Here is a 16959-nt window from a genome sequence, read left to right as displayed (position 1 = left end):
ATATATGAGCTTCAGTTATATGGTTGTATTCGAACTGTATATCGAATGGTAAATGAGACACAGGTGCTGGGCAGAGTAGGGATGAGGACTATTGTCAGTGGTTGATGACAGCAGCGGGGAGGACGACATAATAGGAGATACATAAGGATGAGATAGATATCAGAACATGGAGAGGAATCACACAATAATTGACAGACAATCCACATAGGGTAGACATACCAGGGTAACACGTCAGGAGATCTAGGAGGTGCACACTCAGATGGGAAGACTAGCAGAGATAACACCAGGAGGTCAAGTCTCTAAACAAGTGTGAGACAGCACATACAGATGGGTAATGACGACACTCTATGACGCGTGCATGTGAGTGTGGAGTGGGAAGTCTAGTACTCTTTTACAGAGGATGTGATTATGTGACCGATGTACTCAGATGAGTGAGTGTGCAATGTAGAGATTATGCGACAGGACACTGGACTGACGGAGCAGGTGCATAGGTGTACAGGGTTTTTCAAGGGGTACACCACATTTGTGTCAGAGAGGTAAGCAGATGGGAAAATACAAACATTGTTGGCAACTAGTCTATCTTAGGACATGAGCACGTGCAACTCTTATCTGACACACGCAGAGATAGTCGCGGATAGGAGTGACGGTGGTTATAGAGAAAAGACACACAGGATTGGAGACGAGTCAAAGTCACCATATGTGTGATACTGAGCACACTACGCTCTTGACTCTATGAGTGCATCGGTGTGGTAGTGACAATATATCAAGGTCTTATAGTGTGTTGATCACTAAGATGTGCGAGGATGTGATAAAGGATTTACAATAGACAGATCGTGTATAGACAAGTGAGTGGTCAGTGAGTTATATCGGTGTGCGATAGGATACAGAGCGTACAAGGATGGTAGGTGTGAGGTGACTAGTGACAAGTAGTTATTTAATGGGAGTGTTTATAGGGTATGTGTGACTTATCTGTATTGATTGATATCACAGGGAGACCTGGACAGTAGTGACATATGGCACAGAGTGGACACAGTGCATGTGCAGAGTGTCAATTGTTTATAGACTGGGAGGGCAGAGGAGTAGAGGGGACAGTGCGTAGAGCAGAGAGTGACAAGTATTCTATAGTGTCAAACATGTCACAACATTCTGATAGTACACAGGTATCTGGGATGCGTGAATAAGTATAATGACACTTGACACATACTACAAAAACATGTGGGAAGCGTATGCATAAATCTACGTTAGTTAGTACAAGGGTCAGAGGTAGTGGGAGAGAAATGACAGAGGCGTACACAATGATATGACACTCTAGTTGTGATCACGAGTTGATCCTCATTAGATGTGGATCATTTACAGTAAGATATACGTGGCGAACACATCACACTCGTTGTGATGCATCGAGTACAAATGGTTGCAAGCGACTATCTTACATCATTCACATAATATAGACTTGAATGTTCTACACCTCACTATGTAGTACGAGCAGATAAGATAGGTAGGATTTTGGTAGTAACAACACTCTCACAGCGGTGGGTTACGTGAACATGCGTGACTGAGCAGATGTCTACGAGGAGCAGCGACGAACGTGTTGATGTGGGGACGAATCACTCTCTGTGCAATACAGTCACACACAACACATGTCATAGTTAATGTGTGATACGCACTGTGTGCAAGAGTCTCAGGTGACAATGTGCGAGAAGGAAGAGTGTTAGTGACATATGCTGTGCAAGATAGAATCACGGTGTGACGTCACTTTAGTCGATACACTGCTTAGCAAGCGGTTGGGTGAACAGACATGATCACTCTTGGTACAACATTGATATGTATCTGTACATATATATGTAAAGTTGGACACATTGTGGGAACGTGGTATCTGACGGGACGTGACTGTGACATGTGAATTAGTCTAGTTGGGATAAAGTAATGCACAGTGACAACAGACTGGAACAACATAGACAGTATACGATCCTGATCTCATCTGAGATATAGTATAGGTATCCTTAGTGGAGTGGATAGTTGGGGTGTTGTAGGAGAGCATGTTTTGTGTGTCATGATGTGTGTTGTTGTGATCTCTGGACAATGAATGTGTGTTGGTGGATGATCATGACTGGAATACGGGAGATGGTTCTGCAACGGATACAGGAATGGTGCGTGACAGTGACACTCTTGGTGTGGTGTGGGGGATTTGGTATGTGGGCACAAGACATATAGTGTAGAGTGATAGACGGTGTGAACATGGAGATGATAACCATTATAAGTGATAATCAATTTTGGGATGTTTGGTAGTCACAAGTGAAGCGTGGATTAGATGAGACATATAATGACGGAACCAGCAGGATATATCAAGTGTTACGGGTCGCAGGACAGACGTGTATTAAAATAGCATATGATCGTGGGGAGCGTGGGGACTAAGTGGAAGAGGTAGATGTGAGGGTATGGCTCGACATGTGGTTCTTAAGTGTGAGTGCACGAACTACATACATATGTACATGGACATACGTTGGTGGGTAGTGGGATTGTGGGGTGTGTTTTTTGTTTGTGTTGGGGGTTTTGTGGGTGGTAAGGGTAGGATTGGGAATGAAGAGGGGAGGGGAGGGGGGGTGGTGGAATGTGAAGGAGTGGTGGAAGGGTGAAGGGGGGAGTGTGGAGGGTGAGGGGGTTAAGTGTTGGAGGTATGGGGGTGAGTTTGGGGTGATAGTTTGTTTGGGGTAGGTTAGGGTTTTAGTTAGAGAATTGGGGAATTAAGGTTGTAAGGAATTGGTGTGGTGAGTAAGATGAAGTTGTGTTGGGAGGATGAGGTTTAGTTTTTAATTTTGTTTTGGAATGGTTTGAAGTGTTATTGAATTAAGAGGAGGGTTGGGGTATTTTTAGATGTTTGGGGGTAAATTTGTTTTGTTTTAATTAAGGGTTGATGTAGGGTAAGGTTTAAGGGATGTTGGTTGGGGTTAAGATGTGGATAGGTTGTGTAGATATGGAGAGGGGTAGTTGTGATGTATATTGGGGATTTGGGGGGTGGGATGGGGGAGGTTTTATGGTGGGAAGGAAGTGGTGGTTTGAGATGGTTGATATGTTGTTTATATATTTGGGTGGGTATGGTGTTGTTGGGGTAGGGTGGTTGTTGTGATGGGGGTTTGGGGGGTTTGTGGTGTTCGTGGATTGAAGTAGGTTTGTGTAATTATATATTTTGTTATATGAAGTGTGGTTTTATGTGGGTAAAAGGTATGGATATGTTGATGTGGGATGGATATAGATTTGTATGGGATGGTGTAGGTTTAATGGGTGGTGGTAAGTCCGGCTGGGCAAAGGGCTCTGTGTAGATAATGATGCTGGCTGGAGTTCTTTGGGAATCTGATCAGTGTGGCAGTTAGTTTCAAAACTACTACATGTAATCGAGTTGGAGCAAGAAGAATTGTGTTTGAAGAAATGCATTTCAAAAGGCATCTACCAAGATTGGGAGGCTGAATGAAAAGTCAAAGATTTCAGGCCAAAAGCAGAACATTTCTATAAAATTAGTCCAAAAAGCAAAAACTAGAGGGAGAATGGAAAAATTCTTAAAAGATGCCTTAAAGTACTCAAAATGAGATACATCAAGATATGTGGGTTTTAGTCTTCAGAGCTATCTGTATGACCTATAAAGTTTTTCCTTTTTAGGGTAGAAGCTATAAAATATGCCTTATAGAAAGAATAATGGATTGACAGCATGTGCCAATGCCATGTGTTGAGGCATGTGCCAATTGCCACAAGAAAATCTTTTTTTTTTTTAACAGAAAAGAACATTCAAAGAGTGAATTTGAAAATAAAAACAGCCTGAACTCAGCCCTCTCTAAATAACAGACAGTTCTCATACTGGCACTCCAAATAGTGCTGTAGAGTAGACTTTAAATATATTTAAATTTCATTATACTAGATACTAGTTTATTTGGTTTCAAATTCTAGTCAGAGGTAAAAAATAGTTTGAATGTACTGAATTTAAGAGAATTGTCACTGAGAGTGTGCTCAAACTCACAATTCTTATTAGAAAACATATAATGATTTTAATGGGTACAGAGGAGATATTGTCATTAGCAAACTCATTTCAAATCTCAGAAACTATACGTTGGAAGAGTCAGGAGGTCCTGAATAGACCCCAGAGCCTTCATCTGTGGTAGTAGAGCACTGGGTGTAGATTTTGAAATGCCTTTAGTTAAGAATTTACAATTTTATGAATATTAAATAATTCATGCTAGAAAGACAGCCTCTAGGTTAAATAAGATTTTTAATTTTCATAATGGTTTCTGTTGTACTCCCTCCCTTACAGAGAGTAAAGAATTTGTTGTGGTTTTACTCTTTAACATTCTTTGGACATAAGACAAAATAGGGGGCGCTTGGCTAGCTCAGTTGGTAGAGCAAGCGACTTTTGATCTCTGGTCATGGGTTTGAGCCCCCCATTGGGGGAAGAGTTTACTTTAATTTTTTTTTTTTTAATGTTTATTTTTGAGAGAGAGAGACAGAGCATGAGAGGGGGAGGGGCAGAGAGAGAGGGAGACACAGAATTCGAAGCAGGCTCCAGGCTCTGAGCTGTCAGCACAGAGCCTGACGTGGGGCTCAAACCCACCAACTGTGAAATCATGACCTGAAGTCAGACGCTTAATTGACTGAGCCACCCAGGCACCCTGAGTTTACTTTAAAAAAAAAGAAAGACAAAATAGGTTTCCTATGTGATAAAGAAGCAAATCATAACCCTGTGTAGAGTTCTTCAACCTATGTAGCTCAGTAAGAGATTGGCATTTATCTATATTTGAAATTGATTAAAATTAGAGGTTTTAAGAAATGTTTTATTTGTGAACATTCAGAGCAGCATTTCAGAATGCTGTGATTTTTTTTTCAACGTGTTTGTGTAATTAAGAAAGATCTATATGTTACCTTATTTATGAACTGGGCTGTGACAATATAATAGTAAAATACTCTGTATTTGTAACATTTTTTTATAATGTATCACTTGATGTTGAAATAACCCTGTAAAATTAGAAGGGTAGATATTATCTCTATTTTACAGATGAGGAAGAGTGAGGCTCAGAAAGGCTAAAGATTTCACTTGAAGTCACAAAGTTAAACTTTTTACCATTATACTGCATCAGTGTTTCTTGGAGATGAGCATAATTCAGTTTTATAAGGCACAGACTGGCTTTGTCTGCTTTTTGTTGTCTTAATCATTGCTTTCAACAGAAAACTTTCTACGCAAGGCTGGAAAATGATGGCGAATATCTATAATAGAGATAAACATTTGTTCCTATGAATAATTATTGAAAGTAGGTATCAACATGTTCTGAAGTTAAAAGAACGTGACAACATCCTTATTAGCACCATAACGCTGCCTAAAACATCATGGTTAATTGCGATTAAAATGTTTTTATTTTTTCAGGAGGACTAACAATACTTACGAATTTGGAGAGATTACTTTTATTATGCTTTATACCTAATATTAAAGTTCTAGAAACAAATTTTTGTGTGCCTTTGAAGAGTGGTGGGAAATTTTTTTATTTTGATAGTTTCAGTTCTTTTATTCAGATTAATCTTACATGATTATAAAATTCTGTTTGACTTAACAGATTATAAACTAAGTCCATTTAATGAAATGTCCTATGAAATTGAGTATCTTGTTATTTTACAGGATGAAGAAACACGAAAAGATTATGACTACATGCTGGATCACCCAGAAGAGTACTATAGCCATTACTATCATTACTACAGCAGGCGCTTAGCCCCCAAAGTGGATGTTAGAGTTGTGATTTTGGTCAGTGTATGTGCTATTTCAGTGTTTCAGGTTGGTATTAATGGAGGTGTATGTCTTCATGTGTGTGCTTGAGTGCACATTGCCTAGTACTGGGCATTAAAACTGAATTAGAAGTGCCTTTTTAAAAAAAAAAATTTTTTTTAATGTTTATTTGTGAGAGAGAGAGAGTGTGTGTGTGTGAGCAGGGGATGGACAGAGAGAGAGGGAGACACAGAATCCAAAGCAGGCTCCAGGCTCTGAGCTGTCAGCACAGAGCCGGATGCGGGGCTCAAACTCATGAACCGCTAGATCGTGACCTGAGCCAAAGTCAAACAGTCAACTGACTAAGCCATCCAGGAGCCCCTAGAAGTACCTTCTTATAAAATTTATACTTCTAAATTCTTATAAAATTTTACTTGCAGTTGAGACTAATTTTTTTAGACTAGAAAAATATTCATTTGTTCAACCAATCGATAACATTGGAATCATTGTAAATGGGAAGTCCAAGAAATTAATGATGAATGTCATTATTTAACTATAAAAAACTCAACAATAGATCTTTTTCTCATTGTTCCATTTAGAGTATTTCCCCCCCAACAGCCAGAGTGAATGTTAACCTGATCATATCATTATTTTTGTAGGACTTTTCAATGATTTCTCATTAAATTTAGGGAAAGCCTGAACTTTTTCTTTATTTTTTAAAAAGTATTTATTTATTTTTGAGAGAGCAGGAGACAGAGAATCGCAAGCAGGCTCCACACTGTCAGCAGAGAGCCCAACATGGGGCTCGAACCCAGGAACTGTGAGATCGTGACCTGGGTTGAAATCCAGAGTCGGACCCTTAACTAGCTGAGCCACCCAGGTGCCCCCCAAACCTGAACTTCTTATTATGAACTAATAAGTCTTGGTGGCTATCCACAAAATGCCAGAAGTGCTTGCCATTACTATAACAACCAAAAATGTCCCACACATTTCCACTGCCTACTAAGGGCACTCTTGCTTAGGCTGAAAACTACTGAAACAGATTAAAAGAGCTGTAGTAACTTTTCATGTTCTTCTAAATGTCACAAAAATTTAACTTCAGCTTGAAGTGAGTTTTTCCTACTATTCTTAAACTAACCACACCTGTTATGTTCTCTAGAGGAAAACATGTCAAATGATTAGAATGAAGTAATTTGCTAGTCTGAAAACTGCTGCTCCAGCTTAATTCCCAGAAATGAGAGTCACTTTATATGACAAATAGAAATCCTGTTGAAAACTAACGTGTATTTTAAATGTATCCGCTTTTGCAGAAGTATTTTCCCTTCAAAGGGGAAAGCAGGGATAATTTTACCTTTGTGTTTTAGATAATGTGATATCCTAGTAACATTTCTTTTCCTTAGTCCTAATAGATTGCTACTATAATATTTCAAGATATTGGTGTAACTGCAATATTCATTCAGTAAAACAGCAAATGAAATGTGGAATAGTGAGGAGTAGGGCTTTTTCTGACAATTAACAAAACGCTTTGTATATATTTATGAAATAAGTTAGATGTTTTACAGTCACAGTCCGTGTGTGTGTGTGTGTGTGTTTAATGTTTATTTAGTTTTGAGAGAAAGAGAGATCATGACCTGAGCCGAAGCCAGATGCTCAACCAACTGAACTACCCAGGTGTCCCAGATGTTTTCCAGTCAAATACGAGTTCAAACATATTTGAATCTTTTACTTCAGAATATAATGAGCATTGCTGTGATATATCTAGATGGTTTAGGAAAGAGATGGGAATGAATATAGTTGCCTGAGTCTATATCCTGTGATCTCTTTTTTAAACAAGTTACTCACTGGCTAGTTTTGCCAGTTAACTCGTCCTCCAGAATGTAGATCACAGTCTCACAGTCTTAAAAAGAGAGAGAGAAAGAGAGATTTTTTAATACTGATCTAGGGAAAGTCATTTCGTAAAGATGTGAAATGAAAGGTATGGTGTGATTCCATGGATTTATCTTCTGATCTTGGTTATCTCCTGTCTGAATTAATGGCTGTTTTGGCCCAGCTCAGGGCTTACTTGATTTATCTAGCCTGAGATCCCATGTACATGGGGGTATTGTTCAATTTTATCTTTTACTTACAGAGAAACATGATTGTGGTCCCGATTTTTTTTTTAATTAAGTTAAGCTCTATGCCAAGCTCATGACCCCGAGATCAAGAGTTGCATGCTCTACAGACTAAGCCAGCCAGGCAGGCGCCCCTTGAGATCCCTATTTTTAATCAGAATGGCTTTGGGGGGGGGTGTTCACCAAGATGCATTTTGGTAGTAAAAATGACCCATTTTTCTTTGTTAAATATTCCAGTTTTTCAGCTGGTGGAACAGCTACGACAAGGCAATCAGCTACCTAGCCACAGTGCCCAAATACCGTATCCAAGCCATGGAGATTGCCAAGCAGCAGGGGTTGCTTGGAAAAGCCAAAGAGAAGGGCAGAAACAAAAAGTCCAAAGAGGAAATTCGTGACAAGGAAGAGAGCATCATAAAAAACATTATAAAAAGTAAAATAGATATAAAGGGAGGCTATCAGAAACCACAGATATGTGATCTTCTCCTGTTTCAGATTCTCTTAGCACCTTTTCACCTGTGTTCATATATAGTCTGGTATTGCCGGTGGATCTATAACTTTAACATCAAAGGCAAAGAATATGGGGAAGAAGAAAGACTGTATATCATACGTAAATCCATGAAGATGTCAAAGTCTCAGTTTGATAGTCTAGAAGATCATCAGAAAGAAACTTTTCTTAAACGGGAGCTCTGGATAAAAGAGAATTATGAGGTGAGTAATTACTCTCTGCTGGGATTTTAGTGTTATCTTACTTTTGAAGTTAAAATTTGGTGTATGAGAACGGATCACAGAAATGCACTCCAGTTTCTGAAATCCAAGATTTAAATAATAAAGATTCAATTTTTATTGGAAGTGTGACTATATTTGGTAGTGGGACAATGGGTTTTTAACCTGTAATTTGTCTTAAAAGATGAACTTCAAATACTTTAATTGACTCATGCTGAAAATCTTAAGAAGGGTCTAATTTGTTGTGTTAAACTGCAGTGGGATAATATTTATGTTTGCAAGGGTGTCACAACAACTTTCTGTTATTTGCTCTAATTGAAATTTGTTCTTCCCCAAATTTTCTTTCAGTCATGTAAACTTAGCCAGAGATTAAAAAAAAACAAAACAGAAGGAATAAGAGATGGAAATTTTGTTGAAATAACTTCATTTCAAAATAAATGAGCACAGAATCTTCTGTATAATAAATAACATATTATGAAAAGTTAACTTTTATTTAAAAAAAAATGTCTCTAAATTTTGGGCAGTTTAATAAATGCTACATAATTGTCATCTATACTAGTTACCTTGAAGTGAGCAGCTGCTTAGCTAAAGTCCTAGAGGAACTAGTAATCTCATCATAATGATATTATATTAGGTTTGGGGTAAAATTAATTGACTGATGTTATTAAATATAAGAATAAAGCACAGTGATGGGGTGCCTGGCTGGCTCAGTTGGTAGAACATGTAACTTTACTTATTACTCATTTACTTATTTATCTACCTACCTACCTACTTACTTACTTACTTACTTACTTACTTACTTATTTATTTATTTATTTATTTATTTATGAGAGTAAGCGAGCACAAAAGGGGGAGGGCAGCAAGAGGGAGAGAGAGAATCCCAAGCATGCTCTGCACTGTCAGTGCAGAGCCTGCCATGGGGCTTGAACTCACAAACTGAGATCATGACCTGAGCCAAAGTCAGACGCTTAACTGACTGAGCCATCCAGGCACCACAGTGGAGCATGTGACTCTTTTTCTTCCTATTTTTTTTAAATGTTTGTTTTTGAGAGAGCACAAGTGGGGGAAGGCACAGAGAGAGGGAGACACAGAATCCGAAGCAGGCTCCAGCCTCTGAGCTGTCAGCACAGAGCCCGGCATGGAGCTAGAACCCACGAACCACAAGATCATGACCTGGGTGAAGTCTGAAGCTTAACTGACTGAGCCACCCCGGTGCCCCAATGTGACTCTTGATCTCAGGGTTGTGAGTTTGAGTCCCACATTGGGTAGAGTTTACTTAAAACAAAACAAAAAAATAATACAGTGAGACCTTCTTAAGAAATCTGAAGTGTGTTTGTTTTTTTTTAGTTTCATAAACATTCCCTTTTTTTTTTTTTAAGTTTATTTATTTATTTGAGAGAGAACATATGCTTACACACACGTGAGCGGAGGAGGGGCAGAGAGAGAGGGAGACAGAGGATCCAAAGCAGGCTCTGCGCTGACAGCAGAGAGCCTGATGCAGGGCTCGAACTCATGAACCACGAGACTGGAACTTGAACTCATGAACCATGAGATGATGACCTGAACCAAAGTCAGATGCTCAACTGACTGAACCACCCAGGCACCCCAACATTCCTTTTTATAGGTGGTGTCCTAAATAGATTTTACTGAAGGCAGGGTTCCAGTCTGAATTATATTTAACTTACTATGAATTGCCAGAATGTTTTCGCAAGTAGATGTAGTTAGCTTGCTTGTAAATAACATAAAAATGGAAGGTAACATACTGTTTTGTTCCTGAATTATTTGAAAAGTTTTCTCTTTTAAGTAGGGCAAGCAGCCCAGTTTACAAAACTATATTTTCCATGGAGTACTATCCTGGGCTGAATTATCATATGTTAATTATATGAGGTGATCTTAGTCATTACCTCCTAAAATTTGGTAGTAAAATCATTTCTTTCTACAATTTGATGAAACTGGTTATGAAAACTTGTCCATTTAGCTTCAGCTGACATCCATGAAGATCTTCTTTGTTCTATACCTTTGTGGTTTATTTAGCCCTCTTTGGGAACCTTAGTAAAATATTTTGAAAAACCAAAACTTCTCTTCGAAGATAAAAGTAGATGTAAGTTCAATTTGGAGACAAGTGTATATAAAAGGTCATTTTTTCCCTTCGTTAGCATTAACAAATACTGAAAGTCATCAGTTAAATTTTCAGAGTATTGTATTAAAGTAATAGTGTGGTTCTCTAATATTGGATGTTAATTGTGGAGAGGAAATGTTTACACCCTTTAAACTCAGCTGATGTATGATTTCAGTAAGGAAACGAATGTATTCTCAGGTTACAGAAATCAGTGACAAAAATTACTAAGTTCTTGTACAAATTTTTTAAATTTAACCCTGAATGTTAAGGTGCTTAATTGCTTAGTATTTTTAGATGCATGGTCTTCAGAAGACTGTGTATATTCACAGGAAACTTTTACCTGAAGTTATATTTGAAAAATATTAATATGCTGTAAAAGTAATGACACGTGTTTCCCTTTGGATAGTAAAGTCATTTAGGGTTATTTATACTCACAGATTTATAAACAAGAACAAGAGGAAGAACTAAAGAAAAAATTGGCAAATGACCCTAGATGGAAGCGATACAGGAGATGGATGAAGAATGAAGGGCCTGGACGGTTAACATTTGTGGATGACTGAGGATTGCTGGAATGCTACTGTGCCAAACCTTAATTGTGATATTATTTTCATAGCTGAATTATTTTAGAATTGTAAAAACTGCTCCTCAGCAGTACTTAAAATTCCTCAAATATCTGATTAAACAGAATAATATAGAAATTTAAACTTTCCCTTAAAACTTTATATATGACATTTATGATTGTTCAATTTTTATAATCTACTTGTGGATTTTGTTAAATGATCTGACATGAAGATTTATTAGTTGCCATTTAAAATTTGTATCTTTAGTTAAAATATTTGACATGAAAATTTATTAGATACCATTTAAAATTTTTATGTGTTAAGTGTTTATTCTTTAAAAGTGTTTCCTTATTCTTTGTTCTAGTGCTACCTTTTTCTGCTTCCATGGCCTCATATTTTCACAAAACATAAAAAATTACAACAGCATTTAAATACACTGTGTCTTTAGACACGAACTTCAGCAAAATGATTTCAACTGTCATGTCATTTTCATTACAGTCATTCTAGGATTGAAATATGTTCAAAATATCTCTCTAGGAGAGTCTTCCGCCAGAATGTGTTTATACTATTTTCCCCCTGTCGTACTATTCTTAATAAGATCAGAAACTCTCCAGGAGAGTGAATCTACCTTCATGTCCTTGTAGGATGATCTTGATTACAGTCATTATAGGACTAAAACTATTCTCAAACATTTTTCCAGAAGAGACCTTGTAAAAAGGTCTTTTGTACCACAGTATTGCTTCCCCCACCCCTTCAGTTAAAGAAAAAAAAAAAGATGGAGCAGAAATAGTGTACTGAAAAGTTGTTCATGTATTATGAAGTCTTTGAGCCATGAAAAATCCAGTGTACATGAGTGTATTTACATGCATTTAAACCAGAAAGAGGAGGTGCATGGCTGTGTGCTGTTCTTTCAAACAATGAAATATATATGTTTTATACATGTGGAAGTGAAAGCAATTCACACATAATTTGACTGAAGCAAGTATGATACTGCATCAGAGTATCGATACACAATCATGGTAGTGAATCAATACTCCTGTTAAAGGATGTATCTCAGTGCTTCATATTAATAAAATGGTTGCAATACGTCACAAGTTTGTGGGTATGACATTTAATTTATATATATATATATTTTTTAAGTTTATTTGTTTTTGAGAGAGAGTGAGAGAGAGAGCATGAGCAAGGGGAAGGCAGAGAGAGAGGAGACAGAATCCCAAGCAGACTCTGCACTGTCCACGCAGAGCCCAACATGGGGGTTGATTGAACCCATGAAGTGTGAGATCATGATCTGAGCTGAAATCAACTGACTGAGCCACCCAGGTGCCCAAGGTATGACATTTTAAATCAAAGATTAAGGTAACTGCTTTTGTATCATATAGTTTTAAAAGAATAGTGTAGATAATAGAGATGCAGAGTCGCTGTTTCTAGCAAAAGTAAACTAGTGCTTTCAGGAGCTCAGCCTAAATGTGACATATACAAAGAGGCAAGGAGGGAAGGGTTTTATCCTTGTCAGTCGTTTAACCTATGAGTGAGGGCCTCAGTTGCCTCATTAAATGGAAAATTGGGGGAGGAGCTTAACTAGTTATCAGTAGGATCCTTTTACAGTTCTAGAATTCTGAAATATTTATATTTTTGTAAACTTTAGATAAAAGTGTTCAGATAAAAGTGGTTCATACATGTATTCATTTTTAGGAGGGTGGAGAAATTACAGAGCTAAATTATAGGTAACTATGTTTCAAACCTCAAAAATGCCCAACCATAGATAAATGTCTTTCAGAGATGCTGAGGTTATCTGCAGTTAGCGACCTCCTGTCTTAGGATTCATTATTATATTTAACACACAATAGTGTTTATCATCTAAGAACAGAAATATGTGCCATAGGTTGTAGGGACCAAAAAGAAATATAGGTACTTGCCCCTGTGTTAAAATTTCAAAGAAACATATGGCATTCTAGGTACTTCTTACCTAGTAGTAAGGAATAATAAAAGGACTGGAAATGTTAGCATTCATAAAGGTTGGCTGATACAAACTGTTGGATATATTTTTTTATTATTATTTTTTTAATGCTTATTTGTTTTTGAGAGAGAGAGAGAGAGAGAGAGAGAGAGAGAGAGAGAGAGAGAGAGAGACGGTGTGAGTGGGGGAAGGGCAGAGAGGGAGACAGAATCTGAGACAGGCTCCAGGCTCCAGGCTCCGAGCTGTCAGCACAGAACCTGATGCAGGGCTTGAGCTCAAGAACCATGAGAACCTGAGCCGAAGGGACGCTTAACTGTCTGACCCACCCAGGCACCCCTGGATATTATTTTGCATATCTGCTAGACTGTTGTATTTTCCATGGCTTTCTAGAAAGCTATTTCTGGAATTGCCCCCACCAGCCTGCTCACATGGTAAAAGTTTGGTTGCTCTTTTGGAATCAGGATCATTGCATGGGTGAAGATAAATGGACTCTCCTTAACAGAAGGACTGTGATATTTCTCTTTTCCTCTCTCAACAAAAGAACTATGCTTCAAAATCCTAAAGTGAAGAAAGAGCCATTAGTTGTTTTATAAGAGTTATTCAAGTACTCTGGGTATCTTTATTGTCTCCATACTCTGCCCACCCCCCACCAAAAAACCCACAAAAGCTTCTGAATTTTAGAACCACCTGGAGATGAATCCTGGGTAGAGGATCCCACCTCAGTAGTTAGAAATTTTTCCTTATGCTTCATTTAAAGGCTATAACCATTTCTTTTTGATGGACGTTTACATGTCTATAGTGCATAGCTATTCATTGCTATCACTTCATATACTTTTGAGGTCTGTGCTAAAATTATTCTTAGGATTATATTCATGTCAAATATCTTCATAACAGATTCCACTACTAACCCTTTCCTCAGTGGTCTTATCTCTTTATGAATTCTCCAAGTTCTACCAATCATAAGTTGCTGTTTCAGAGCACATCTATTAGGTAGGTACCATGTGTATTATCTTAAAAACTATGATTGTTAGGTAGGATTTTTAAGTGTCACATGAAAAAATAGTTGAAAGAATTAACAAGTATTTTAGTACTATTGAGTTTATGTTTAGAAAATCATAGTTCATTTACTTTGAGATTCTTTTTTTTTTTTTCCCTTTTGGACAGTGCAGTAAACCTTTTAACACCCAAACCTTGGAGATATTTTGCTTGAGTGGAAGGAAGCCATTGCTAAGCTAAGCTAACATTCAAGTAAGTATTATGAACCAGTCTGCTGGCCCTAAACTGAAGGTTTTGTGGAAAGTAAAGAGAAATGGCTTTTATTAGACATTATTAAAATAGATATAGCTACTTTAAGACATTAAATTAGACATGATCTCTGTTCAGTTGTAATTGTACATTTGAGGGAGATAAATATCAGTACTGACACAAACTAGTGTATGGATAAAGTGTATTTTATTTCCAAAATGTGATACTCTTCATATTTAAGTATGGGAAAGGCCAAATCTAGAACCTAATAACTAAATAAAATTTGTTAAATTATTTAACCTTTCTGGTTTCCTCATCTGTGAAATGAGGGGATCTTTTAGATAATTAGGATTTAAAATACTATAAGCCTGCAAATTCATACAGGTTTAGGGTCTGACCTAGATTAGATTGCCTGCAATTGAGAAATGTTATGGGTATTTTAAAAAGGGTACATAATTAGTTGTAAACTTTTATCAGATTCTTAGTACTTAAAGGATTCAGAGTATCTTTGACAATTATGTATGGAATGGATCACATGGTCTTAAGTCAGTGACTTAGGGGTTTTTTTACAGACTCCTCTTGGGTGTCATTAGGGGATGGAGAAACTCCCTCTCATTTGGCAGTTCTTTTATAACCTCAGGAAGAGTGAGCCAGATGCAGTAGCAGGGCTCAGGCTTTGTAGCTGGATAGACCAAGATTTGTTTTCCGGCTCTGCAACTGACCAGTAGCTTGACTTTGGGCAGGGTAAGCTCCGAACTTCATTTTCTTATTTTTAATACTAGGGTTACTAACTACTTCACAGGACTCTTGGGAGAATTAAACAAGATAGGGATAAAGTGCTGGCATATATTAAGTGTTCAATAAATGAGTTTTTTCTTGCCTTTAGAGGAAACAGGGAAATCATTTTCATTTGTCAAAATCTATGTTAACAGGAGAGTATTTAGTGATGACTACAAACCCCTTGTTTCTTTATTCCTTTAATGGGTATCTGAATCCCTTACCTTGGGCAAGGCACTGTGCTAGAGTGAAAAAGTGCTCCTCAGGGTTGGAACTGTAGATTTTAGAGGCAGCTACCTGCCCCTGTTGCCTTTGGAATAGAGGGTGAATCAGCTGAGAGGACAACTCAAAGAAAACCAAACTTTCAGAGACAACAAACAGTGATCAGCCACTTGGTGGTTTAACGCCTACCTTTACTACAGGGACACTATCAATGAGATATAGAGGCATGCTTGGAATGTCTGTTCAAAAGGACAAGTATCCTTAAGTTCCACTGCCTCCTAAAGTCTCAAAAATGCCTGTGAAAATCTTCTTGGGAGAAGCTGAATCTACAAAACTGCTGGTGAGTGTTTAGCTCCTGATTCATGGTTCTAAGTTCTAAAAATAATGCAATGGGTATAAGGAAGTGAAATAACTTTTATGGTACATTACACTATGTCACACGAAATACAATTGTTGATGTGTTTTCCTGTTTCTTTTAAATTATTTTAGAAAACCGAAGGCATATAGTATTGTCATTTTGACATAACATTGGCAGAAAGACGTACCTTCCCATTTTATCATTATTTTTATGGAGAAGAGTTGTTTGAAGCCCCTTTTCTGGAAAAATAACCCACTGTTAGTTAAAAAAAAAAAAGTGACAAAACACATGTCAGAGGGTGAAGAACTGTGTACATCATAAAAGGGAAACAAACATTTGCCTCTACAAGGACACTTTAAAAAAAAAAAAGTTTGTTTATGTATTTTGAGAGAGAGAGTGAGTGCAAGCAGGAGAGGGGCATAAAGAGAGGGAGAGAGAGAATCACAAGCAGGCTCCACGGTGTCTGTGCAGAGCCCAACTTGACCTGAGCTGAAATCAAGAGTTGGACAGTTAACCAACTGGCTAAGAGTTGGACACTTAACCAACCCAGGAGCCCCAGAACACTGACACTTCTAAAAAGTACTGAGATTCTTAGAAACAGTGGAAATTTTTCAATTTTTATTTTATTTCAAGTTTTCAACTAAATAAGTTGTTACCATATATGGTAAAATTGGTTTCAGGTGTACAGTTTAGTGATTCATCACTTACATATAACACCCAGTGCTCATCACAACAGGTGTCTTAATCCCCATCACCCATTTAGCCTGTCCCCCACCCATGTCCCTCCACCAACCCTGTTTGTTCTTCATAATTAAAAGTTTCTTATGGTTTGCTTCCCTCCCTCTTTTTTTATTTTCTTCCCTTCCTTATATCCATTTGTTTTTTCTTAAATTCCACATGAGTGCAATCATATGGTATTTGTCTTTCTCTGACTTATTTTGCTTAGCATAATACACTCTAGCTCCATCCATGGCATTGCAAATGGCAAGATTTTGTTATTTTTCACGGCTAATATTCCATTGTGTATGTATGTGTGTGTGTGTGTGTGTGTGTGTGTGTATACACTCACCACATCTTTATCCATTCATCAGTTGATGGACATCTGGGCTTTTTCCATAATTTGCCTATTGTTGATAATGCTGCTATAAACATT

At 37.6% G+C, this 16959-nt stretch overlaps 1 protein-coding gene across 1 annotated transcript; it reads left to right on the top strand.

The window, feature by feature from the left end:
• Window positions 1-3775: 3775 nt before the first annotated feature.
• DNAJC25 (DnaJ heat shock protein family (Hsp40) member C25) lies at window positions 3776-12341 on the top strand. The gene is made up of 3 exons (XM_053204806.1): window positions 3776-5803; window positions 8083-8553; window positions 11125-12341. The coding sequence occupies exons 1-3, from the start codon at window positions 5615-5617 to the stop codon at window positions 11245-11247; spliced, it is 783 nt and encodes a 260-aa protein (XP_053060781.1). The 5' UTR covers window positions 3776-5614; the 3' UTR covers window positions 11248-12341.
• The last annotated feature ends 4618 nt before the right edge of the window (window positions 12342-16959 follow it).

This window comes from Acinonyx jubatus, chromosome D4 (genome assembly GCF_027475565.1).
Source record: "Acinonyx jubatus isolate Ajub_Pintada_27869175 chromosome D4, VMU_Ajub_asm_v1.0, whole genome shotgun sequence".
Taxonomy (NCBI): Eukaryota; Metazoa; Chordata; class Mammalia; order Carnivora; family Felidae; genus Acinonyx; species Acinonyx jubatus.
This window is presented reverse-complemented; position numbering and strand designations above follow the sequence as displayed.

Bases quoted from the DNA above. Each gene is read 5' to 3' on its own strand.
- DNAJC25 (XM_053204806.1), top strand. From the start codon at position 5,615: ATGTCCTATGAAATTGAGTATCTTGTTATTTTACAGGATGAAGAAACA. The intron at 5,804-8,082 runs GTTGGTATTAAT...TAAATATTCCAG, and splicing joins GTGCTATTTCAGTGTTTCAG to TTTTTCAGCTGGTGGAACAG. The intron at 8,554-11,124 runs GTGAGTAATTAC...TTATACTCACAG, and splicing joins GGATAAAAGAGAATTATGAG to ATTTATAAACAAGAACAAGA.